This window comes from Triturus cristatus, chromosome 4_1 (genome assembly GCF_964204655.1).
Source record: "Triturus cristatus chromosome 4_1, aTriCri1.1, whole genome shotgun sequence".
Lineage (NCBI taxonomy): Eukaryota > Metazoa > Chordata > Amphibia > Caudata > Salamandridae > Triturus > Triturus cristatus.
The window spans coordinates 152,970,746-152,997,085 of NC_140585.1; the positions used below are offsets into that span (position 1 = coordinate 152,970,746).

The following is a 26,340-nucleotide window of genomic DNA, read 5'->3' on the forward strand; positions in this document are numbered from 1 at the left end:
GGAGGCGTTCATCCATGTTTCTGTTAGGAAGGCGACGTCCGGAGAGATGGTGTCTAGTAGATTCCAAAGGTCGATGGCGTGTCTGTGGACCGAACGGGTGTTGAGCAAGATGCATTTAAGGTGGTTGGTGTTGGATCTCTGTTTGGTGTTAGTGGATGAGGAGTTGGTCTTGGTGCCGTCATACTTGCAGGAGTTGCATGTGAACGGTCCATTGGTGTGTCCAGGAGCGGCTTGGGCGCAGTTGGGGAGTCGGCCGGGGTTTAAGGCTAAGAGGGTGGAGGCGTCGTATGTAGTGCGGGTGGGGTGGGTGGTATGGGGGCCAGGGGGTCTGGCGCTGGACGCGGGCTTGGCGCGGACGGGCGTAGACGGGCTTACCTTTGGCGCACCTTCGGCGCAACTGGGGCGCGACCGCTGCGCGTGAATGCTGCGCGCGAATGTATCTGTCATAAGTGGATGGGGAGGGGGGAGGGGCGCGGGAGGGTCAGCAGGGAGGCGGGAGCGGGGAGGAGCCACGGGCTGGGAGTGGAAGCAACAACAACAACAAAAATGGCCTCTTAATGAGAAAACGAAACGGGGCACAGCCGAGGGTCAGCAAGCACAATTAAATAGTTATCAATAGCAGTCTCATGCACAGAGCAGCGCAAACGGCACCAAAAGCGAGCACCTTCTTCACTAATGAATCAATATCCAGCTGTCTAGCAAAGAGAAGTGAAAGTTAATTTAGCGCAGGTAGGGCACTGAAAAGCGCTTAGCGGAAACGATACCAGGCGGGGTCCAGCAGGGTATCAGGCAGCAATGAGGTAGGCAAGCTGGCAGCAGGCGTGGGAGCGTGGGTGAGCGACCGCTTCGGGACAAGCCCAGGTGGTCCCAGGAGGATCCCCTAGCAGCGGAGCAAAGGCAAGCCCGGTCAGAGTTGTTGACAATGAGAGTCACTCCAGGATCTAGAGCCCAGGGGAGCATTCCTTGGAGGGAGGATCCCATAGCAGCAGAGCAAAGGCAAGGCCGGTCAGAATTATTGACAGTGAGAGTCACTCCAGGATCTAGAGCCCGGGGAGCATTCCTTGGAGGGAGGATCCCCTAGCAGCGGAGCACAGGCAAGGCTGGTCAGAGTTGTTGACAGTGAGAGTCACTCCAGGATCTAGAGCCCAGGGAGAATTCCTTGGAGGGAGGATCCCCTGGCAGCGGAGCAAAGGCAAGGCCGGACACAGTTGTTGACAGTGAGAGTCACTCCATGATCTAGAGCCCGGGGAGCATTCCATGGAGGGAGGATCCCCTAGCAGCGGAGCACAGGCAAGGCCGGTCACAGTTGTTGACAGTGAGAGTCACTCCAGGATCTAGAGCCCGGGGAGCATTCCTTGGAGGAAGGATCCCCTAGCAGCGGAGCACAGGCAAGGCTGGTCACAGTTGTTGACAGTGAGAGTCACTCCAGGATCTAGAGCCCAGGGGAGCATTCGTTGGAGGGAGGATCCCCTGGCAGCGGAGCAAAGGCAAGGCCTGTCACAGTTGTTGACAGTGAGAGTCACTCCAGGATCTAGAGCCCGGGGAGCATTCCATGGAGGGAGGATCCCCTAGCAGCGGAGCACAGGCAAGGCCGGTCACAGTTGTTGACAGTGAGAGTCACTCCAGGATCTAGAGCCCGGGGAGCATTCCTTGGAGGGAGGATCCCCTAGCAGCGGAGCAAAGGCAAGGTCGGTCAAAGTTGTTGACAGTGAGAGTCACTCCAGGATCCAGAGCCCAGGGGAGCATTCCTTGGAGGGAGGATCCCCTAGCAGCGGAGCAAAGGCAAGGCCGGTCAGAGTTGTTGACAGTGAGAGTCACTCCAGGATCTAGAGCCCAGGGGAGCATTCGTTGGAGGGAGGATCCCCTAGCAGCGGAGCAAAGGCAAGGCCGGTCAGAGTTGTTGACAGTGAGAGTCACTCCAGGATCTAGAGCCCGGGGAGCATTCCTTGGAGGGAGGATCCCCTAGCAGCGGAGCAAAGGCAAGGCTGGTCAGAGTTGTTGACAGTGAGACTCACTCCAGGATCTAGAGCCGGCGGAGCATTCCTTGGAGGGAGGATCCCCTAGCAGCGGAGCAAAGGCAAGGCCGGTCACAGTTGTTGACAGTGAGAGTCACTCCAGGATCTAGAGCCCGGGGAGCATTCTTTGGAGGGAGGCACTCCTAGCAGCGGAGCACAGGCAAGGCCGGTCACAGTTGTTGACAGTGAGAGTCACTCCAGGATCTAGAGCCCAGGGAGCATTCCTTGGAGGGAGGATCCCCTAGCAGCGGAGCAAAGGCAAGGTCGGTCAGAGTTGTTGACAGTGAGAGTCACTCCAGGATCCAGAGCCCGGGGAGCATTCCTTGGAGGGAGGATCCCCTAGCAGCGGAGCACAGGCAAGGCCGGTCAGAGTTGTTGACAGTGAGAGTCAATCCAGGATCTAGAGCCCGGGGAGCATTCCTTGGAGGGAGGATCCCCTAGCAGCGCAGCAAAGGCAAGGCCGGTCAGAGTTGTTGAGAGTGAGAGTCACTCCAGGATCTAGAGCCCAGGGGAGAATTCCTTGGAGGAAGGATCCCCTAGCAGCGGAGCAAAGGCAAGGCTGGTCAGAGTTGTTGACAGTGAGAGTCACTCCAGGATCTAGAGCCCGGGGAGCCTTCCTTGGAGGGAGGATCCCCTAGCAGCGAAGCAAAGGCAAGGCCAGTCAGAGTTGTTGACAGTGAGAGTCACTCCAGGATCTAGAGCCCGTGGAGCATTCCTTGGAGGGAGGATCCCCTAGCAGCGGAGCACAGGCAAGGCCGGTCACAGTTGTTGACAGTGAGAGTCACTCCAGGATCTAGAGCCCAGGGGAGCATTCATTGGAGACAGGATCCCCTAGCAGCGGGGCAAAGGCAAGGACGGTCAGAGTTGTTGACAGTGAGAGTCACTCCAGGATCTAGAGCCCGGGGAGCATTCCTTGGAGGGAGGATTCCCTAGCAGCGGAGCAAAGGCAAGGCTAGTCAGAGTTGTTGACAGTGAGACTCACTCCAGGATCTAGAGCTCGGGGAGCATTCCTTGGAGGGAGGATCCCCTAGCAGCGGAGCACAGGCAAGGCCGGTCACAGTTGTTGACAGTGAGAGTCACTCCAGGATCTAGAGCCCGGGGAGCATTCCTTGGAGGGAGGAACTCCTAGCAGCGGAGCACAGGCAAGGCCGGTCACAGTTGTTGACAGTGACAGTCACTCCAGTATCTAGAGCCCGGGGAGCATTCCTTGGAGGGAGGATCCCCTAGCAGCGGAGCAAAGGCAAGGTCGGTCAGAGTTGTTGACAGTGAGAGTCACTCCAGGATCCAGAGCCCGGGGAGCATTCCTTGGAGGGAGGATGCCCTAGCAGCGGAGCACAGGCAAGGCCGGTCAGAGTTGTTGAGAGTGAGAGTCACTCCAGGATCTAGAGCCCAGGGGAGCATTCCTTGGAGGGAGGATCCCCTAGCAGCGGAGCAAAGGCAAGGCCTGTCACAGTTGTTGACAGTGAGAGTCACTCCAGGATCTAGAGCCCGGGGAGCATTCCATGGAGGGAGGATCCCCTAGCAGCGGAGCACAGGCAAGGCCGGTCACAGTTGTTGACAGTGAGAGTCACTCCAGGATCTAGAGCCCGGGGAGCATTCCTTGGAGGGAGGATCCCCTAGCAGCGGAGCAAAGGCAAGGTCGGTCAAAGTTGTTGACAGTTAGAGTCACTCCAGGATCCAGAGCCCAGGGGAGCATTCCTTGGAGGGAGGATCCCCTAGCAGCGGAGCACAGGCAAGGCCGGTCAGAGTTGTTGACAGTGAGAGTCACTCCAGGATCTAGAGCCCAGGGGAGCATTCGTTGGAGGGAGGATCCCCTAGCAGCGGAGCAAAGGCAAGGCCGGTCAGAGTTGTTGACAGTGAGAGTCACTCCAGGATCTAGAGCCCGGGGATCTAGAGCCCGGGGAGCATTCTTTGGAGGGAGGAACTCCTAGCAGCGGAGCACAGGCAAGGCCGGTCACAGTTGTTGACAGTGAGAGTCACTCCAGGATCTAGAGCCCAGGGAGCATTCCTTGGAGGGAGGATCCCCTAGCAGCGGAGCAAAGGCAAGGTCGGTCAGAGTTGTTGACAGTGAGAGTTACTCCAGGATCCAGAGCCCGGGGAGCATTCCTTGGAGGGAGGATCCCCTAGCAGCGGAGCACAGGCACAGGTTGTTGACAGTGAGAGTCAATCCAGGATCTAGAGCCCGGGGATTATTCCTTGGAGGGAGGATCCCCTAGCAGCGCAGCAAAGGCAAGGCCGGTCAGAGTTGTTGAGAGTGAGAGTCACTCCAGGATCTAGAGCCCAGGGGAGAATTCCTTGGAGGGAGGATCCTCTAGCAGCGGAGCAAAGGCAAGGCTGGTCAGAGTTGTTGACAGTGAGAGTCACTCCAGGATCTAGAGCCCGGGGAGCATTCCTTGGAGGGAGGATCCCCTAGCAGCGAAGCAAAGGCAAGGCCAGTCAGAGTTGTTGACTGTGAGAGTCACTCCAGGATCTAGAGCCCGTGGAGCATTCCTTGGAGGGAGGATCCCCTAGCAGCGGAGCACAGGCAAGGCCGGTCACAGTTGTTGACAGTGAGAGTCACTCCAGGATCTAGAGCCCAGGGGAGCATTCATTGGAGGCAGGATCCCCTAGCAGCAGGGCAAAGGCAAGGACGGTCAGAGTTGTTGACAGTGAGAGTCACTCCAGGATCTAGAGCCCGGAAAGCATTCCTTGGAGGGAGGATCCCCTAGCAGCGGAGCAAAGGCAAGGCTAGTCAGAGTTGTTGACAGTGAGACTCACTCCAGGATCTAGAGCTCGGGGAGCATTCCTTGGAGGGAGGATCCCCTAGCAGCGGAGCAAAGGCAAGGCCGGTCACAGTTGTTGACAGTGAGAGTCACTCCAGGATCTAGAGCCCAGGGGAGCATTCCTTGGAGGGAGGATCCCCTAGCAGCGGAGCAAAGGCAAGGCCTGTCACAGTTGTTGACAGTGAGAGTCACTCCAGGATCTAGAGCCCGGGGAGCATTCCATGGAGGGAGGATCCCCTGGCAGCGGAGCAAAGGCAAGGCCTGTCACAGTTGTTGACAGTGAGAGTCACTCCAGGATCTAGAGCCCGGGGAGCATTCCATGGAGGGAGGATCCCCTAGCAGCGGAGCACAGGCAAGGCCGGTCACAGTTGTTGACAGTGAGAGTCACTCCAGGATCTAGAGCCCGGGGAGCATTCCTTGGAGGGAGGATCCCCTAGCAGCGGAGCAAAGGCAAGGTCGGTCAAAGTTGTTGACAGTGAGAGTCACTCCAGGATCCAGAGCCCAGGGGAGCATTCCTTGGAGGGAGGATCCCCTAGCAGCGGAGCAAAGGCAAGGCCGGTCAGAGTTGTTGACAGTGAGAGTCACTCCAGGATCTAGAGCCCAGGGGAGCATTCGTTGGAGGGAGGATCCCCTAGCAGCGGAGCAAAGGCAAGGCCGGTCAGAGTTGTTGACAGTGAGAGTCACTCCAGGATCTAGAGCCCGGGGATCTAGAGCCCGGGGATCATTCTTTGGAGGGAGGAACTCCTAGCAGCGGAGCACAGGCAAGGCCGGTCACAGTTGTTGACAGTGAGAGTCACTCCAGGATCTAGAGCCCAGGGAGCATTCCTTGGAGGGAGGATCCCCTAGCAGCGGAGCAAAGGCAAGGTCGGTCAGAGTTGTTGACAGTGAGAGTCACTCCAGGATCCAGAGCCCGGGGAGCATTCCTTGGAGGGAGGATCCCCTAGCAGCGGAGCACAGGCACAGGTTGTTGACAGTGAGAGTCAATCCAGGATCTAGAGCCCGGGGATTATTCCTTGGAGGGAGGATCCCCTAGCAGCGCAGCAAAGGCAAGGCCGGTCAGAGTTGTTGAGAGTGAGAGTCACTCCAGGATCTAGAGCCCAGGGGAGAATTCCTTGGAGGGAGGATCCCCTAGCAGCGGAGCAAAGGCAAGGCTGGTCAGAGTTGTTGACAGTGAGAGTCACTCCAGGATCTAGAGCCCGGGGAGCATTCCTTGGAGGGAGGATCCCCTAGCAGCGAAGCAAAGGCAAGGCCAGTCAGAGTTGTTGACAGTGAGAGTCACTCCAGGATCTAGAGCCCGTGGAGCATTCCTTGGAGGGAGGATCCCCTAGCAGCGGAGCACAGGCAAGGCCGGTCACAGTTGTTGACAGTGAGAGTCACTCCAGGATCTAGAGCCCAGGGGAGCATTCATTGGAGGCAGGATCCCCTAGCAGCAGGGCAAAGGCAAGGACGGTCAGAGTTGTTGACAGTGAGAGTCACTCCAGGATCTAGAGCCCGGAAAGCATTCCTTGGAGGGAGTATCCCCTAGCAGCGGAACAAAGGCAAGGCTAGTCAGAGTTGTTGACAGTGAGACTCACTCCAGGATCTAGAGCTCGGGGAGCATTCCTTGGAGGGAGGATCCCCTAGCAGCGGAGCAAAGGCAAGGCCGGTCACAGTTGTTGACAGTGAGAGTCACTCCAGGATCTAGAGCCCGGGGAGCATTCCTTGGAGGGAGGAACTCCTAGCAGCGGAGCACAGGCAAGGCCGGTCACAGTTGTTGACAGTGACAGTCACTCCAGGATCTAGAGCCCGGGGAGCATTCCTTGGAGGGAGGATCCCCTAGCAGCGGAGCAAAGGCAAGGTCGGTCAGAGTTGTTGACAGTGAGAGTCACTCCAGGATCCAGAGCCCGGGGAGCATTCCTTGGAGGGAGGATGCCCTAGCAGCGGAGCACAGGCAAGGCCGGTCAGAGTTGTTGAGCGTGAGAGTCACTCCAGGATCTAGAGCCCAGGGGAGCATTCCTTGGAGGGAGGATCCCCTAGCAGCGGAGCAAAGGCAAGGCTGGTCAGATTTGTTGACAGTGAGAGTCACTCCAGGATCTAGAGCCCGGGGAGCATTTCTTTGAGGGAGGATCCCCTAGCAGCGAAGCAAAGGCAAGGCCGGTCAGAGTTGTTGACAGTGAGAGTCACTCCAGGATCTAGAGCCCAGGGAGCATTCCTTGGAGGGAGGATCCCCTACCAGCGGAGCAAAGGCAAGGCCGGTCAGAGTTGTTGACAGTGAGAGCCACTCCAGGATCTAGAGCCCGGGGAGCATTCCTTGGAGGGAGGATCCCCTAGCAGGGGAGCACAGGCAAGGCCGGTCACAGTTGTTGACAGTGAGAGTCACAACAGGATCTAGAGCCAAGGGGAGCATATCTTTGAGGGAGGATCCCCTAGCAGCGGAGCAAAGGCAAGGCCGCTCAGAGTTGTTGACAGTGAGAGTCACTCCAGGATCTAGAGCCCAGGGGAGCATTCCTTGGAGGGAGGATCCCCTAGCAGCGGAGCAAAGGCAAGGCCGGTCAGAGTTGTTGACAGTGAGAGTCACTCCAATATCTAGAGCCCGGGGAGCATTCCTTGGAGGGAGGATCCCCTAGTAGCGGAGCACAGGCAAGGCCGGTCAGAGTTGTTGACAGTGAGAGTCACTCCAGGATCTAGAGCCCGGGGAGCATTCCTTGGAAGGAGGATCCCATAGCAGCGGAGCACAGGCAAGGCCGGTCACAGTTGTTGACAGTGAGAGTCACTCCAGGATCTAGAGCCCGGGCGCATTCCTTGGAGGGAGGATCCCCTTGCAGGGGAGCACAGGCAAGGCCGGTCACAGTTGTTGACAGTGAGAGTCACTCCAGGATCGAGAGCCCGGGGAGCATTCCTTGGAGGGAGGATCCGCTAGCAGCAGAGCAAAGGCAAGGCTGGTCAGAGTTGTTGACAGTGAGAGTCACTCCGGGGTCTAGAGCCCAGGGAGCATTCATTGGAGGGAGGATCCCCTAGCAGCGGAGCACAGGCAAGGCCGGTCACAGTTGTTGACAGTGAGAGTCACTCCAGGATCTAGAGCCCAGGGGAGCATTCCTTGGAGGGAGGATCCCCTAGCAGCGGAGCAAAGGCAAGGCCGTCAGAGTTGTTGACAGTGAGAGTCACTCCAGGATCTAGAGCCCGGGGAGCATTCCTTGGAGGGAGGATCCCCTAGCAGCGGAGCACAGGTAAGGCTGGTCACAGTTGTTGACAGTGAGAGTCACTCCAGGATCTAGAGCCCGGGGAGCATTCCTTGGAGGGAGGATCCCCTAGCAGCGGAGCAAAGGCAAGGTCGGTCAAAGTTGTTGACAGTGAGAGTCACTCCAGGATCCAGAGCCCAGGGGAGCATTCCTTGGAGGGAGGATCCCCTAGCAGCGGAGCAAAGGCAAGGCCGGTCAGAGTTGTTGACAGTGAGAGTCACTCCAGGATCTAGAGCCCAGGGGAGCATTCGTTGGAGGGAGGATCCCCTAGCAGCGGAGCAAAGGCAAGGCCGGTCAGAGTTGTTGACAGTGAGAGTCACTCCAGGATCTAGAGCCCGGGGATCTAGAGCCCGGGGAGCATTCTTTGGAGGGAGGAACTCCTAGCAGCGGAGCACAGGCAAGGCCGGTCACAGTTGTTGACAGTGAGAGTCACTCCAGGATCTAGAGCCCAGGGAGCATTCCTTGGAGGGAGGATCCCCTAGCAGCGGAGCAAAGGCAAGGTCGGTCAGAGTTGTTGACAGTGAGAGTCACTCCAGGATCCAGAGCCCGGGGAGCATTCCTTGGAGGGAGGATCCCCTAGCAGCGGAGCACAGGCACAGGTTGTTGACAGTGAGAGTCAATCCAGGATCTAGAGCCCGGGGATTATTCCTTGGAGGGAGGATCCCCTAGCAGCGCAGCAAAGGCAAGGCCGGTCAGAGTTGTTGAGAGTGAGAGTCACTCCAGGATCTAGAGCCCAGGGGAGAATTCCTTGGAGGGAGGATCCCCTAGCAGCGGAGCAAAGGCAAGGCTGGTCAGAGTTGTTGACAGTGAGAGTCACTCCAGGATCTAGAGCCCGGGGAGCATTCCTTGGAGGGAGGATCCCCTAGCAGCGAAGCAAAGGCAAGGCCAGTCAGAGTTGTTGACAGTGAGAGTCACTCCAGGATCTAGAGCCCGTGGAGCATTCCTTGGAGGGAGGATCCCCTAGCAGCGGAGCACAGGCAAGGCCGGTCACAGTTGTTGACAGTGAGAGTCACTCCAGGATCTAGAGCCCAGGGGAGCATTCATTGGAGGCAGGATCCCCTAGCAGCAGGGCAAAGGCAAGGACGGTCAGAGTTGTTGACAGTGAGAGTCACTCCAGGATCTAGAGCCCGAAAAGCATTCCTTGGAGGGAGGATCCCCTAGCAGCGGAGCAAAGGCAAGGCTAGTCAGAGTTGTTGACAGTGAGACTCACTCCAGGATCTAGAGCTCGGGGAGCATTCCTTGGAGGGAGGATCCCCTAGCAGCGGAGCAAAGGCAAGGCCGGTCAAAGTTGTTGACAGTGAGAGTCACTCCAGGATCCAGAGCCCGGGGAGCATTCCTTGGAGGGAGGAACTCCTAGCAGCGGAGCACAGGCAAGGCCGGTCACAGTTGTTGACAGTGACAGTCACTCCAGGATCTAGAGCCCGGGGAGCATTCCTTGGAGGGAGGATCCCCTAGCAGCGGAGCAAAGGCAAGGTCGGTCAGAGTTGTTGACAGTGAGAGTCACTCCAGGATCCAGAGCCCAGGGAGCATTCCTTGGAGGGAGGATGCCCTAGCAGCGGAGCACAGGCAAGGCCGGTCAGAGTTGTTGAGAGTGAGAGTCACTCCAGGATCTAGAGCCCAGGGGAGCATTCCTTGGAGGGAGGATCCCCTAGCAGCGGAGCAAAGGCAAGGCTGGTCAGATTTGTTGACAGTGAGAGTCACTCCAGGATCTAGAGCCCGGGGAGCATTTCTTTGAGGGAGGATCCCCTAGCAGCGAAGCAAAGGCAAGGCCGGTCAGAGTTGTTGACAGTGAGAGTCACTCCAGGATCTAGAGCCCAGGGGAGCATTCCTTGGAGGGAGGATCCCCTACCAGCGGAGCAAAGGCAAGGCCGGTCAGAGTTGTTGACAGTGAGAGTCACTCCAGGATCTAGAGCCCGGGGAGCATTCCTTGGAGGGAGGATCCCCTAGCAGGGGAGCACAGGCAAGGCCGGTCACAGTTGTTGACAGTGAGAGTCACAACAGGATCTAGAGCCAAGGGGAGCATATCTTTGAGGGAGGATCCCCTAGCAGCGGAGCAAAGGCAAGGCCGCTCAGAGTTGTTGACAGTGAGAGTCACTCCAGGATCTAGAGCCCAGGGGAGCATTCCTTGGAGGGAGGATCCCCTAGCAGCGGAGCAAAGGCAAGGCCGGTCAGAGTTGTTGACAGTGAGAGTCACTCCAATATCTAGAGCCCGGGGAGCATTCCTTGGAGGGAGGATCCCCTAGCAGCGGAGCACAGGCAAGGCCGGTCAGAGTTGTTGACAGTGAGAGTCACTCCAGGATCTAGAGCCCGGGGAGCATTCCTTGGAAGGAGGATCCCATAGCAGCGGAGCACAGGCAAGGCCGGTCACAGTTGTTGACAGTGAGAGTCACTCCAGGATCTAGAGCCCGGGGCGCATTCCTTGGAGGGAGGATCCCCTTGCAGGGGAGCACAGGCAAGGCCGGTCACAGTTGTTGACAGTGAGAGTCACTCCAGGATCGAGAGCCCGGGGAGCATTCCTTGGAGGGAGGATCCGCTAGCAGCAGAGCAAAGGCAAGGCTGGTCAGAGTTGTTGACAGTGAGAGTCACTCCGGGGTCTAGAGCCCAGGGAGCATTCATTGGAGGGAGGATCCCCTAGCAGCGGAGCACAGGCAAGGCCGGTCACAGTTGTTGACAGTGAGAGTCACTCCAGGATCTAGAGCCCAGGGGAGCATTCCTTGGAGGGAGGATCCCCTAGCAGCGGAGCAAAGGCAAGGCCGTCAGAGTTGTTGACAGTGAGAGTCACTCCAGGATCTAGAGCCCGGGGAGCATTCCTTGGAGGGAGGATCCCCTAGCAGCGGAGCACAGGTAAGGCTGGTCACAGTTGTTGACAGTGAGAGTCACTCCAGGATCTAGAGCCCGGGGAGCATTCCTTGGAGGGAGGATCCCCTAGCAGCGGAGCAAAGGCAAGGTCGGTCAGAGTTGTTGACAGTGAGAGTCACTCCAGGATCCAGAGCCCAGGGAAGCATTCCTTGGAGGGAGGATCCCCTAGCAGCGGAGCAAAGGCAAGGCCGGTCAGAGTTGTTGACAGTGAGAGTCACTCCAGGATCTAATGCCCAGGGGAGCATTCCTTGGAGGGAGGATCCCCTAGTAGCGGAGCAAAGGCAAGGCCAGTCAGAGTTGTTGACAGTGAGAGTCACTCCAGGATCTAGAGCACTGGGAGCATTCCTTGGAGGGAGGATCACCTAGCAGCCGAGCAAAGGCAAGGCCGGTCAGAGTTGTTGACAGTGAGAGTCACTCCAGGATCTAGAGCCCGGGGAGCATTCCTTGGAGGGAGGATCCACTAGCAGTGGAGCACAGGCAAGGCCAGTCAGAGTTGTTGACAGTGAGAGTCACTCCAGGATCTAGAGCCCGGGGAGCATTCCTTGGAGGGAGGATCCCCTAGCAGGGGAGCACAGGCAAGGCCGGTCACAGTTGTTGACAGTGAGAGTCACTCAAGGATCTAGAGCCCAGGGGAGCATTCCTTGGAGGGAGAATCCCCTAGCAGCGGAGCAAAGGCAAGTCCGGTCAGAGTTGTTGACAGTGAGAGTCACTCCAGGATCTAGAGCCCGGGGAGCATTCCTTGGAGGGAGGATCCCCTAGCAGCGGAGCACAGGCAAGGCCGGTCAGAGTTGTTGACAGTGAGAGTCACTCCAATATCTAGAGCCCGGGGAGCATTCCTTGGAGGGAGGATCCCCTAGCAGCGGAGCACAGGCAAGGCCGGTCAGAGTTGTTGACAGTGAGAGTCACTCCAGGATCTAGAGCCCGGGGAGCATTCCTTGGAGGGAGGATCCCATAGCAGCAGAGCTCAGGCAAGGCCGGTCACAGTTGTTGACAGTGAGAGTCACTCCGGGGTCTAGAGCACGGGGAGCATTCCTTGGAGGGAGGATCCCCTAGCAGCGGAGCACAGGCAAGGCCGGTCACAGTTGTTGACAGTGAGAGTCACTCCAGGATCTAGAGCCCAGGGGAGCATTCCTTGGAGGGAGGATCCCCTAGCAACGAAGCAAAGGCAAAGCCGGTCAGAGTTGTTGACAGTGAGAGTCACTCCAGGATCTAGAGCCCGGGGAGCATTCCTTGGAGGGAGGATCCCCTAGCAGAGGAGCACAGGTAAGGCAGGTCACAGTTGTTGACAGTGAGAGTCACCCCAGGATCTAGAGCCCGGGGAGCATTCCTTGGAGGGAGGATCCCTAGCAGCCGAGCAAAGGCAAGGTCGGTCAGAGTTGTTGACAGTGAGAGTCACTCCAGGATCTAGAGCACTGGGAGCATTCCTTGGAGGGAGGATCACCTAGCAGCGGAGCAAAGGCAAGGCCGGTCAGAGTTTTTGACAGTGAGAGTCACTCCAGGATCTAGAGCCCGGGTAGCATTCCTTGGAGGGAGGATCCACTAGCAGCAGAGCACAGGCAAGGCCGGTCAGAGTTGTTGACAGTGAGAGTCACTCCAGGATCTAGAGCCCGGGGAGCATTTCTTGGAGGGAGGATCCCCTAGCAGGGGAGCACAGGCAAGGCCTGTCACAGTTGTTGACAGTGAGAGTCACTCCAGGATCTAGAGCCCAGGGGAGCATTCTTTGGAGGGAGAATCCCCCAGCAGCGGAGCAAAGGCAAGGCCGGTCAGAGTTGTTGACAGTGAGAGTCACTCCAGGATCTAGAGCCCAGGGGAGCATTCCTTGGAGGGAGGATCCCCTAGCAGCGGTGCAAAGGCAAGGCCGGTCAGAGTTGTTGACAGTGAGAGTCACTCCAATATCTAGAGCCCGGGGAGCATTCCTTGGAGGGAGGATCCCCTAGCAGCGGAGCACAGGCAAGGCCGGTCAGAGTTGTTGACAGTGAGAGTCACTCCAATATCTAGAGCCCGGGGAGCATTCCTTGGAGGGAGGATCCCCTAGCAGCGGAGCACAGGCAAGGCCGGTCAGAGTTGTTGACAGTGAGAGTCACTCCAGGATCTAGAGCCCGGGGAGCATTCCTTGGAGTGAGGATCCCATAGCAGCAGAGCACAGGCAAGGCCGGTCACAGTTGTTGACAGTGAGAGTCACTCCAGGATCTAGAGCCCGGGGCTCATTCCTTGGAGGGAGGATCCCCTTGCAGGGGAGCACAGGCAAGGCCGGTCACAGTTGTTAACAGTGAGAGTCACTCCAGGATCCAGAGCCCGGGGAGCATTCCTTGGAGGGAGGAACTCCTAGCAGCGGAGCACAGGCAAGGCCGGTCACAGTTGTTGACAGTGACAGTCACTCCAGGATCTAGAGCCCGGGGAGCATTCCTTGGAGGGAGGATCCCCTAGCAGCGGAGCAAAGGCAAGGTCGGTCAGAGTTGTTGACAGTGAGAGTCACTCCAGGATCCAGAGCCCGGGGAGCATTCCTTGGAGGGAGGATGCCCTAGCAGCGAAGCACAGGCAAGGCCGGTCAGAGTTGTTGAGAGTGAGAGTCACTCCAGGATCTAGAGCCCAGGGGAGCATTCCTTGGAGGGAGGATCCCCTAGCAGCGGAGCAAAGGCAAGGCTGGTCAGATTTGTTGACAGTGAGAGTCACTCCAGGATCTAGAGCCCGGGGAGCATTTCTTTGAGGGAGGATCCCCTAGCAGCGAAGCAAAGGCAAGGCCAGTCAGAGTTGTTGACAGTGAGAGTCACTCTAGGATCTAGAGCCAGTGGAGCATTCCTTGGAGGGAGGATCCCCTAGCAGCGGAGCACAGGCAAGGCCGGTCACAGTTGTTGACAGTGAGAGTCACTCCAGGATCTAGAGCCCGGGAAGCATTCCTTGGAGGGAGGATCCCCTAGCAGCGGAGCAAAGGCAAGGCCGGTCAGAGTTGTTGACAGTGAGAGTCACTCCAGGATCTAGAGCCCAGGGGAGCATTCCTTGGAGGGAGGATCCCCTACCAGCGGAGCAAAGGCAAGGCCGGTCAGAGTTGTTGACAGTGAGAGTCACTCCAGGATCTAGAGCCCGGGGAGCATTCCTTGGAGGGAGGATCCCCTAGCAGGGGAGCACAGGCAAGGCCGGTCACAGTTGTTGACAGTGAGAGTCACAACAGGATCTAGAGCCAAGGGGAGCATATCTTTGAGGGAGGATCCCCTAGCAGCGGAGCAAAGGCAAGGCCGGTCAGAGTTGTTGACAGTGAGAGTCACTCTAGGATCTAGAGCCCAGGGGAGCATTCCTTGGAGGGAGGATCCCCTAGCAGCGGAGCAAAGGCAAGGCCGGTCAGAGTTGTTGACAGTGAGAGTCACTCCAATATCTAGAGCCCGGGGAGCATTCCTTGGAGGGAGGATCCCCTAGCAGCGGAGCACAGGCAAGGCCGGTCAGAGTTGTTGACAGTGAGAGTCACTCCAGGATCTAGAGCCCGGGGAGCATTCCTTGGAAGGAGGATCCATAGCAGCGGAGCACAGGCAAGGCCGGTCACAGTTGTTGACAGTGAGAGTCACTCCAGGATCTAGAGCCCGGGGCGCATTCCTTGGAGGGAGGATCCCCTTGCAGGGGAGCACAGGAAAGGCCGGTCACAGTTGTTGACAGTGAGAGTCACTCCAGGATCGAGAGCCCGGGGAGCATTCCTTGGAGGGAGGATCCGCTAGCAGCAGAGCAAAGGCAAGGCTGGTCAGAGTTGTTGACAGTGAGAGTCACTCCGGGGTCTAGAGCCCAGGGAGCATTCATTGGAGGGAGGATCCCCTAGCAGCGGAGCACAGGCAAGGCCGGTCACAGTTGTTGACAGTGAGAGTCACTCCAGGATCTAGAGCCCAGGGGAGCATTCCTTGGAGGGAGGATCCCCTAGCCGCGGAGCAAAGGCAAGGCCGGTCAGAGTTGTTGACAGTGAGAGTCACTCCAGGATCTAGAGCCCGGGGAGCATTCCTTGGAGGGAGGATCCCCTAGCAGCGGAGCACAGGTAAGGCTGGTCACAGTTGTTGACAGTGAGAGTCACTCCAGGATCTAGAGCCCGGGGAGCATTCCTTGGAGGGAGGATCCCCTAGCAGCGGAGCAAAGGCAAGGTCGGTCAGAGTTGTTGACAGTGAGAGTCACTCCAGGATCCAGAGCCCAGGGAAGCATTCCTTGGAGGGAGGATCCCCTAGCAGCGGAGCAAAGGCAAGGCCGGTCAGAGTTGTTGACAGTGAGAGTCACTCCAGGATCTAATGCCCAGGGGAGCATTCCTTGGAGGGAGGCTCCCCTAGCAGTGGAGCAAAGGCAAGGCCAGTCAGAGTTGTTGACAGTGAGAGTCACTCCAGGATCTAGAGCACTGGGAGCATTCCTTGGAGGGAGGATCACCTAGCAGCGGAGCAAAGGCAAGGCCGGTCAGAGTTCTTGACAGTGAGAGTCACTCCAGGATCTAGAGCCCGGGGAGCATTCCTTGGAGGGAGGATCCACTAGCAGCGGAGCACAGGCAAGGCCAGTCAGAGTTGTTGACAGTGAGAGTCACTCCAGGATCTAGAGCCCGGGGAGCATTTCTTGGAGGGAGGATCCCCTAGCAGGGGAGCACAGGCAAGGCCGGTCACAGTTGTTGACAGTGAGAGTCACTCAAGGATCTAGAGCCCAGGGGAGCATTCCTTGGAGGGAGAATCCCCTAGCAGCGGAGCAAAGGCAAGTCCGGTCAGAGTTGTTGACAGTGAGAGTCACTCCAATATCTAGAGCCCGGGGAGCATTCCTTGGAGGGAGGATCCCCTAGCAGCGGAGCACAGGCAAGGCCGGTCAGAGTTGTTGACAGTGAGAGTCACTCCAATATCTAGAGCCCGGGGAGCATTCCTTGGAGGGAGGATCCCCTAGCAGCGGAGCACAGGCAAGGCCGGTCAGAGTTGTTGACAGTGAGAGTCACTCCAGGATCTAGAGCCCGGGGAGCATTCCTTGGAGGGAGGATCCCATAGCAGCAGAACTCAGGCAAGGCCGGTCACAGTTGTTGACAGTGAGAGTCACTCCGGGGTCTAGAGCACGGGGAGCATTCCTTGGAGGGAGGATCCCCTAGCAGCGGAGCACAGGCAAGGCCGGTCACAGTTGTTGACAGTGAGAGTCACTCCAGGATCTAGAGCCCAGGGGAGCATTCCTTGGAGGGAGGATCCCCTAGCAACGAAGCAAAGGCAAGGCCGGTCAGAGTTGTTGACAGTGAGAGTCACTCCAGGATCTAGAGCCCGGGGAGCATTCCTTGGAGGGAGGATCCCCTAGCAGAGGAGCACAGGTAAGGCAGGTCACAGTTGTTGACAGTGAGAGTCACCCCAGGATCTAGAGCCAGGGGAGCATTCCTTGGAGGGAGGATCCCTAGCAGCCGAGCAAAGGCAAGGTCGGTCAGAGTTGTTGACAGTGAGAGTCACTCCAGGATCTAGAGCACTGGGAGCATTCTTTGGAGGGAGGATCACCTAGCAGCGGAGCAAAGGCAAGGCCGGTCAGAGTTTTTGACAGTGAGAGTCACTCCAGGATCTAGAGCCCGGGGAGCATTCTTTGGAGGGAGGATCCACTAGCAGCAGAGCACAGGCAAGGCCGGTCAGAGTTGTTGACAGTGAGAGTCACTCCAGGATCTAGAGCCCGGGGAGCATTTCTTGGAGGGAGGATCCCCTAGCAGGGGAGCACAGGCAAGGCCTGTCACAGTTGTTGACAGTGAGAGTCACTCCAGGATCTAGAGCCCAGGGGAGCATTCTTTGGAGGGAGAATCCCCCAGCAGCGGAGCAAAGGCAAGGCCGGTCAGAGTTGTTGACAGTGAGAGTCACTCCAGGATCTAGAGCCCAGGTGAGCATTCCTTGGAGGGAGGATCCCCTAGCAGCGGTGCAAAGGCAAGGCCGGTCAGAGTTGTTGACAGTGAGAGTCACTCCAATATCTAGAGCCCGGGGAGCATTCCTTGGAGGGAGGATCCCCTAGCAGCGGAGCACAGGCAAGTCCGGTCAGAGTTGTTGACAGTGAGAGTCACTCCAATATCTAGAGCCCGGGGAGCATTCCTTGGAGGGAGGATCCCCTAGCAGCGGAGCACAGGCAAGGCCGGTCAGAGTTGTTGACAGTGAGAGTCACTCCAGGATCTAGAGCCCGGGGAGCATTCCTTGGAGTGAGGATCCCATAGCAGCAGAGCACAGGCAAGGCCGGTCACAGTTGTTGACAGTGAGAGTCACTCCAGGATCTAGAGCCCGGGGCTCATTCCTTGGAGGGAGGATCCCCTTGCAGGGGAGCACAGGCAAGGCCGGTCAGAGTTGTTAACAGTGAGAGTCACTCCAGGATCCAGAGCCCGGGGAGCATTCCTTGGAGGGAGGATCCCCTAGCAGCGGAGCAAAGGCAAGGCCGGTCAGAGTTGTTGACAGTGAGAGTCACTCCGGAGTCTAGAGCCTGGGGAGCATTCATTGGAGGGAGGATCCCCTAGCAGCGGAGCACAGGCAAGGCCGGTCACAGTTGTTGACAGTTAGAGTCACTCCAGGATCTAGAGCCCAGGGGAGCATTCCTTGGAGGGAGGATCCCCTAGCAGCGAAGCAAAGGCAAGGCCGGTCACAGTTGTTGACAGTGAGAGTCACTCCAGGATCTAGAGCCCGGGGAGCATTCCTTGGAGGGAGGATCCCCTAGCAGAGGAGCACAGGTAAGGCTGGTCACAGTTGTTGACAGTGAGAGTCACCCCAGGATCTAGAGCCCAGGGAGCATTCCTTGGAGGGAGGATCCCTAGCAGCCGAGCAAAGGCAAGGTCGGTCAGAGTTGTTGACAGTGAGAGTCACTCCAGGATCCAGAGCTCAGGGGAGCATTCCTTGGAGGGAGGATCCCCTAGCAGCGGAGCAAAGGCAAGGCCGGTCAGAGTTGTTGACAATGAGAGTCACTCCAGGATCTAGAGCCCAGGGGAGCATTCCTTGGAGGGAGGATCCCCTAGCAGCGGAGCAAAGGCAAGGCCGGTCAGAGTTGTTGACAGTGAGAGTCACTCCAGGATCTAGAGCACGGGGAGCATTCCTTGGAGGGAGGATCCCCTAGCAGCGGAGCAAAGGCAAGGCCGGTCAGAATTGATGACAGTGAGAGTCACTCCAGGATCCAGAGCCCAGGGGAGCATTCCTTGGAGGGAGGATCCCCTAGCAGCGGAGCAAAGGCAAGGCCGGTCAGAGTTGTTGACAGTGAGAGTCACTCCAGGATCTAGAGCCCAGGGGAGCATTCCTTGGAGGGAGGATCCCTTAGCAGTGGAGCAAAGACAAGGCCGGTCAGAGTTGTTGACAGTGAGAGTCACTCCAGGATCTAGAGCACGGGGAGCATTCCTTGGAGGGAGGATCCCCTAGCAGTGGAGCAAAGGCAAGGCCGGTCAGATTTGTTGACAGTGAGAGTCACTCCAGGATCTAGAGCCCGGGGAGCATTCCTTGGAGGGAGGATCCACTAGCAGCAGAGCACATGCAAGGCCGGTCACAGTTGTTGACAGTGAGAGTCACTCCAGGATCTAGAGCCCGGGGCACATTCCTGGAAGGGAGGATCCCCTAGCAGGGGAGCACAGGCAAGGCCAGTCACAGTTGTTGACAGTGAGAGTCACTCCAGGATCCAGAGCCCGGGGAGCATTCCTTGGAGGGAGGATCCCCTAGCAGCGGAGCAAAGGCAAGGCCGGTCAGAGTTGTTGACAGTGAGAGTCACTCCAGGATCTAGAGCCCGGGGAGCATTCCTTGGAGGGAGGATCCCCTAGCAGCGGAGCACAGGCAAGGCCGGTCACAGTTGTTGACAGTTAGAGTCACTCCAGGATCTAGAGCCCAGGGGAGCATTCCTTGGAGGGAGGATCCCCTAGCAGCAGAGCAAAGGCAAGGCCGGTCAGAGTTGTTGACAGTGAGAGTCACTCCAGGATCTAGAGCCCGGGGAGCATTCCTTGGAGGGAGGATCCCCTAGCAGCGTAGCACAGGCTAGGCCGGTCACAGTTGTTGACAGTGAGAGTCACTTCAGGATCTAGAGCCCGGGGAGCATTCCTTGGAGGGAGGATCCCCTAGCAGCGGAGCACAGGCAAGGCCGGTCAGAGTTGTTGACAGTGAGAGTCAATCCAGGATCTAGAGCCCGGGGAGCATTCCTTGGAGGGAGGATCCCCTAGCAGCGGAGCAAAGCAAGGCCGGTCAGAGTTGTTGACAGTGAGAGTCACTCCAGGATCTAGAGCCCAGGGGAGCATTCCTTGGAGGGAGGATCCCCTAGCAGCGGAGCAGAGGCAAGGCCGGTCACAGTTGTTGACAATGAGAGTCACTCCAGGATCTAGAGCCCGGGGAGCATTCCTTGGAGGGAGGATCCCCTAGCAGCGGAGCAAAGGCAAGGCCGTTCAGAGTTGTTGACAGTGAGAGTCACTCCAGGATCTAGAGCCCGGGGAGCATTCCTTGGAGGGAGGATCCCCTAGCAGCGGAGCACAGGCAAGGCCGGTCACAGTTGTTGACAGTGAGAGTCACTCCAGGATCTAGAGCCCGGGAAGCATTCCTTGGAGGGAGGATCCCCTAGCAGCGGAGCAAAGGCAAGGCCGGTCACAGTTGTTGACAGTGAGAGTCACTCCAGGATCCAGAGCCCGTGGAGCATTCCTTGGAGGGAGGATCCCCTAGCAGCGGAGCAAAGGCAAGGCCGGTCAGAGTTGTTGACAGTGAGAGTCACTCCAGGATCTAGAGCACGGGGAGCATTCCTTGGAGGGAGGATCCCCTAGCAGTGGAGCAAAGGCAAGGCCGGTCAGATTTGTTGACAGTGAGAGTCACTCCAGGATCTAGAGCCCGGGGAGCATTCCTTGGAGGGAGGATCCACTAGCAGCAGAGCACATGCAAGGCCGGTCACAGTTGTTGACAGTGAGAGTCACTCCAGGATCTAGAGCCCGGGGCACATTCCTGGGAGGGAGGATCCCCTAGCAGGGGAGCACAGGCAAGGCCAGTCACAGTTGTTGACAGTGAGAGTCACTCCAGGATCCAGAGCCCGGGGAGCATTCCTTGGAGGGAGGATCCCCTAGCAGCGGAGCAAAGGCAAGGCCGGTCAGAGTTGTTGACAGTGAGAGTCACTCCTGGATCTAGAGCCCGGGGAGCATTCCTTGGTGGGAGGATCCCCTAGCAGCGGAGCACAGGCAAGGCCGGTCACAGTTGTTGACAGTGAGAGTCACTCCAGGATCTAGAGCCCAGGGGAGCATTCCTTGGAGGGAGGATCCCCTAGCAGCAGAGCAAAGGCAAGGCCGGTCAGAGTTGTTGACAGTGAGAGTCACTCCAGGATCTAGAGCCCGGGGAGCATTCCTTGGAGGGAGGATCCCCTAGCAGCGTAGCACAGGCTAGGCCGGTCACAGTTGTTGACAGTGAGAGTCACTTCAGGATCTAGAGCCCGGGGAGCATTCCTTGGAGGGAGGATCCCCTAGCAGCGGAGCACAGGCAAGGCCGGTCAGAGTTGTTGACAGTGAGAGTCAATCCAGGATCTAGAGCCCGGGGAGCATTCCTTGGAGGGAGGATCCCCTAGCAGCGGAGCAAAGGCAAGGCCGGTCAGAGTTGTTGACAGTGAGAGTCACTCCAGGATCTAGAGCCCAGGGGAGCATTCCTTGGAGGGAGGATCCCCTAGCAGCGGAGCAGAGGCAAGGCCGGTCACAGTTGTTGACAATGAGAGTCACTCCAGGATCTAGAGCCCGGGGAGCATTCCTTGGAGGGAGGATCCCCTAGCAGCGGAGCAAAGGCAAGGCCGTTCAGAGTTGTTGACAGTGAGAGTCACTCCAGGATCTAGAGCCCGGGGAGCATTCCTTGGAGGGAGGATCCCCTAGCAGCGGAGCACAGGCAAGGCCGGTCACAGTTGTTGACAGTGAGAGTCACTCCAGGATCTAGAGCCCGGGAAGCATTCCTTGGAGGGAGGATCTCCTAGCAGCGGAGCAAAGGCAAGGCCGGTCACAGTTGTTGACAGTGAGAGTCACTCCAGGATCCAGAGCCCGTGGAGCATTCCTTGGAGGGAGGATCCCCTAGCAGCGGAGCAAAGGCAAGGCCGGTCAGAGTTGTTGACAGTGAGAGTCACTCCAAGATCTAGAGCCCAGGGGAGCATTCCTTGGAGAGAGGATCCCCTAGCAGCGGAGCACAGGCAAGGCCGGTCAGAGTTGTTGACAGTGAGAGTCACTCCAGGAGCTAGAACCCAGGGGAGCATTCCTGGGAGGGAGGATCTCCTAGTACCGTACTCACCTAGGACATCATTTGGTAATGGTGCCCCGATTTTTCATGAATTGGGGGCGCATTTGATGTGGCTTCGACTACTAAGGTTAATGGACATATTAGGCACCATGCACAAATGGTTCTCTTCATTCGTAGAGAATTGGGGACAAAGAATGACACAATCCAACTCTCCAGTGAACATTTCCAAAATGCAACAAGGGGCGCCCCAATGCTCTGCCCTTTTTCCAAAAAATTTCAACCTCTGTATGGAGCTCTTGACCGACCTAGTAAGAAACGTGAACATTTCATGTTACTTGATTACTAACGATGCTTTATACTACATAAACATCTTTTTCATGAATGACATCAGAATCTGGGTGCAAATTCTGAAAGAAACTTCTTCCTGAATGTCTCATCAACACCTTAAAAATAACCCCCTAAAGATCAAGCCAGCTTTGTCTAATCTCCAGACCCAACTGATCAATTCTGGTCCAGCAATGGATCTACAATTGTTGGATACCAGAACACAGCCCAGGGGCTGAGGAATGCACAAAGCCTCCTCTGCCTTCCATCTGTATACAAACCTCAACCTGCAGGCCCACACACATGCTGAAGCTAAGGGAGCACTGTGTGCATGGCGTGTGAGTGAGAAGTAATAGTGTGCATGGCGTGTGTGTGAATTATAAGACTATGTATGGCATGTGTGGACATTATATTAGTGTGCATGTCATGTGTGTGTGCACGTTATAATAGTGTGCACGAAGTGTGTGTGAGTTATAATAGTGTGCATGGCTTGTGTGCATATTATAATAGTGTGCATGTCATGTGTGCAAGTTATAATTGTGTGCATGGTGTGTGTGAGTTTTAGTAGTGTGCATGGTGTGTGTGTGAGTTTTAATAGTGTGCATGGTGTTTTTGTGAGTTATAATAGTGTGTATGGCTTGTGTGCACATTATAATAGTGTGCATGTCATGTGTGCAAGTTATAATTGTGTGCTTGGCATGTGTGCACATTATATTAGGGTGTCTGTCATGTGTGCAATTTAATATTGTGTGCATGGTGTGTGTGTGAGTTTTAATAGTGTGCATGGTGTGTGTGAGTTATAATAGTGTGCATGGTGTGTGGGCAAGGTATAATAGTGTGCATGACATGTGTGCAAGTTATAATTATGTACATGGTATGTGTGCAAGATATAATAGTATGCATGTTATGTGTGCAAGTTATAATTGTGTGCATGGCATGTGTATGGGTTCTCAGTGGTGTAACATAGGCCCCCGCAGCTGCCGCAATTCGGGGGGGGGCATGCTCCAGGCAGCCCCCTTAGCACATTTCTCTAGCCAGAGAGCTCCGGATTGAGTTCAGAGGGGGCCATCCAGGTACCTAGCAGGCCCCCCCCCCCCAAGTTTTGTTACGCCATTGTGAGTTATAATAGTGTGCATGGTGTGTGTGCAAGGTATAATAGGGTGCATGTCATGTGTGTGAGTTATAATAGTGTGCGTGGTGTGTGTGCAAAGTATAATAGTGTGCATGGTGTGTGTGCAAGATATAATAGTGTGCATGCTATAATAGTGTGCATAATGTATATGCAAGATATAATAGTGTGCATGTCATGTGTGTTTGTTATAATAGTGTGTATGGTGTGTGTGTAAGGTATAATAGTTTGCAAGGCATGTGTGTGAGTTATAATAGTGTGTGTGACGTGTGTGTGAGTTATGGTTTCTAGAACTAATCATTACTGGCAAATGTCAGGCTCCCTTCTGCATTGCATTTGCACAGGTTAGAAAGATGATTCCCTGAGCATAACTGGTTTATTAATACAGTGGTGACTGGAACCATTGGTGCGGCCCTGTCCAACAGGCCCCACTAATTTAGCTGCCAGGGCTGAAATGTGATTACGTGTTAGCTTTAAACTGCTGTGCAAGAGCTGCATCTGGATAAGAATCCTAAATACTTGTGTGTTTCTGGCATCAGTTTATTCTCACACTTGTAATTTATATTACATTGCACACTTATACTGCTGTTATCATTGTTTCGCTCAAACGTTTAATTCTTTGCCAACGTCACATGTGTTTATGTTGTGCTTTATTTTCACATTCAGGTGATGGAAAATACAACAGATGTGGCCGAATTCATTCTCTTGGGCCTCACTCCCTTCCTTAAGTTGAAGATCCCCCTGTTCATATTATTTTCCCTTATCTACTCATTGACATTGCTTGGGAATGCTCTCATTATCTCCCTCACATGTGCAGAGCCTCGCCTCCACACTCCCATGTATTTCCTCCTCAGGAACCTCTCCTGCCTGGACGTTGGCTTCTCCTCCACAATTCTGCCAAAGATGTTGCAAGGTTTCCTCACCAGCAACAGCACCATCTCCTACCGTGGCTGCTTGACCCAACTTTACTTTTTCATCTCCTTCGCAGCATCAGAGAGCATCCTCCTGTCGGCCATGTCCTATGACCGCTACTTGGCCATATGCCAACCTTTGCATTATGCCAGGATCATGAGCCCAACAGTTTGCGTCAAGATGGCTGCCGCCTGCTGGCTCACTGGATTCCTTGATTCTTTGCTGCTTACTCTTTTGATTTCTAGGCTGTCCTTCTGCAAAGCAAACATCATTGGCCATTTCTTCTGTGATGTCCCGCCCCTGCTACTGCTCTCATGCACTGACATTTCTTTCACCCTAACAGTGATCTTCATTTCTGGGGCCTTCTTTGGCCTTGTCTGCTCTGCAGTTCCCATTGCCTCCTACATCAAAATCATCCTTGCCATTCTGAAAATTGGTTCTGTGGAAGGAAAGCTAAGGGCCTTCTCCACCTGCACTTCCCACCTCACAGTCTTTACTCTCTTCTACGCCAGCGTGATCTTTGTCTACCTCCGTCCCACCACCATGTACTCAATCAATAAAGACAAGCTGGTGGCCCTGGCCTACACAGCCATTACTCCAATGCTTAATCCTGTTATATATAGTCTGAGGAACAATGATGTAAAGGGAGCTTTGAAGAAATTATTTTTCAGAAAACAGTTATAATAAAAGCTATATATTTAACAATCAGGGTAAACTAGATCACGTGGCCTGCCTCAACTCCCATGGTTTTCCTATCAGCCTGTGCTACATTTACCTCCTTCCATTCTCATGAGAAGCTCAGCTCATCATGAGTCACAGTGGAGCTGTGCTCATGACGAGCTGAGCTCGTCATAACGGCCGCGGCCCGCCCACGCGTGATAAATTCCCTGCCTGTGCGGGAGAATTAATCAGTGGGCGGGGTCGTGAGGAGCTGAGCTCGTCATGAGCACAGCTCCACTGTGAGTCATGATGAGCTGAGCTCGTCACGAGCACAGCGGCGCAGCGGACCTCCCCCCTGCACTGTGGGGGAATTACCCCCGCAGCGAAGGGGTTACATCACACTGCATATTCTCCTAGGCTATCAACCACAAATACCTACCTCCTACCTTATTATACTTAGAGCACACTTTACCAGAATGCGCTGTGGTGCACTTTAATAAGGTGCGCTGGGTGCAGACAAGTACAGTACGCTCTATTACATAGGATGCAGTGTCCTCTGGCAGCCACAAACCTGCAGCTGGTCTGAGGGCAGGATATTAGTGAAAGACAAAGCTGCTGTTTGAAGCAGTAGGCCCATCTTTCATAGTGCAGGTGGCACGCTGAACAGAGATCTCCCTGCAGATAGGTGCAGTCAGTGGGTACATCCACCTGCAGGGGGATGTGTGGGTCCTCTAGGGGACTCCGTTCACCCTTTTCTTTCAGGGTGTGCTGGGGCGTCAGTGTTGCTCAACACCTTTTGGTGGAGCACAGTCTATGCATCTCCTGAAAGCCTCTTTACCTCTAACCATAGCCCAAAATACAGCGTGAGCACAGAGGCAAAGTGTTTCTCTCATTTGCATGAGTGTGTAAACTTAAGACAGCACTGATGATATATGTGTACTGGCACTATCTGTATGACAGTCGGAAATGCACCAACATCTGCACTCTCTTCTACATTACCACAGCATCCCAGGGCACAGCGAATGGGTGCAGATGTCTGTTGCATTCCCAGGACACCGGATATAATATGGCACGGTGCAGAACCATTGTCCATTCATCACCACCTACCCTCCATCCATAACTATTCAATAGCACACATGGAGATCCAGCTATGTCAGAATACAGGAAATAAAAAACTCTCCTACTTAACAATACCAGGCTCTGAAATGAAGTTACTCTACTGTTCAGACTCTCCTACATCTACAACACTTCTGCAAGAAACACTTGCCTTAATTTTCACTCTGCATCTGCCATCTCTAAGTTGGCACTACCCTGGACCATTCATAACTAGGAAGTGGCCCACCAGAGAAAGTTCCTTGTAGTCACGTTGGATTTTGAAAGAGAGTTTGAGCAGCAGCTCAGGCATAGCAATAGACTGGCTCTAGGACAGTGACCTTCTGATTCCCATAAAGTTAAGAATAATCCTAGGGTACCATTGAAACTCTGTTGCATTGTTCTCCCTAGAAGACATGTCGCATTGTTCTCCCTAGAAGACATGCTGCTTGAGTGCTCTGTGAGAAGACAAGCTACCTCCACATAAATAATGCCCACTGTTAGAAATGGGGGTCTCTAGTTGGCAGAGGTACCTTTGTCCGAATATGGACCCTTGCTTCTTGTCAGGATAAGGAGGATACACTCCTAAAATAATCCCTGCTGACCCCCTTGGTAGCTTGGCACAAGCAGACAGGCTTATCTCAGAGGCAGTTTGTAAGGCATTTGTGAACAAATACAGTAATACAGTGAAAACACTACAAATGGGCACCACACCAATTTCTAAAAATAAGTAACCTTTATCTAAACCAAACAAGACCAAAACAACAAAATCCACAATACAGTAATACAAATATGACTTTCAAATGGTAGAAATAGTTCAATTCAAAGCAAATTGCAGATGCAACACTTTTCACACAAAGTACTTTGGATGCATCACGCACACAAACAAAAAGGGTCGCAGGGAAGGTGATGCGTATGTTCCTTACACTCAGAGAAGGTGATGCGTTGGTTCCTTACTCCCAGGGAGGTGATGCATCGGTTCCTTACTGCTGCGCAGGGGAGGTGATGCGTTGGTTCCTTACCTGAGAGGAGGTGATGGGTCAGTTTCTTATTGCATGGGGAGGTGATGAGTTGGTTTCTTATTGTTGGGTCCCCCAATGATGCGACAGACCTGGCGCCTCGATGCAATGCAACGATCCGGAATGATGTGTGGACTCTTGCAGCTGCACAGCATGCCTTGCATCGGAATCGGTGTAGTGATCTTGGACTTCGGAGATCAGT

General features: G+C 55.5%; 1 protein-coding gene across 1 annotated transcript in view; it reads left to right on the plus strand.

Moving 5' to 3' along the window:
• The window catches only part of LOC146853738 (olfactory receptor 5B12-like), a 28,180-nt gene extending 4,129 nt beyond the window's left edge, over positions 1–24,051 (plus strand). The window contains exon 3 of the mRNA XM_085650852.1: positions 23,122–24,051. Within this exon, the coding sequence (XP_085506978.1) occupies positions 23,122–24,051 (930 nt within the window). The remainder of the gene's footprint in view (positions 1–23,121) is intronic.
• The last annotated feature ends 2,289 nt before the right edge of the window (positions 24,052–26,340 follow it).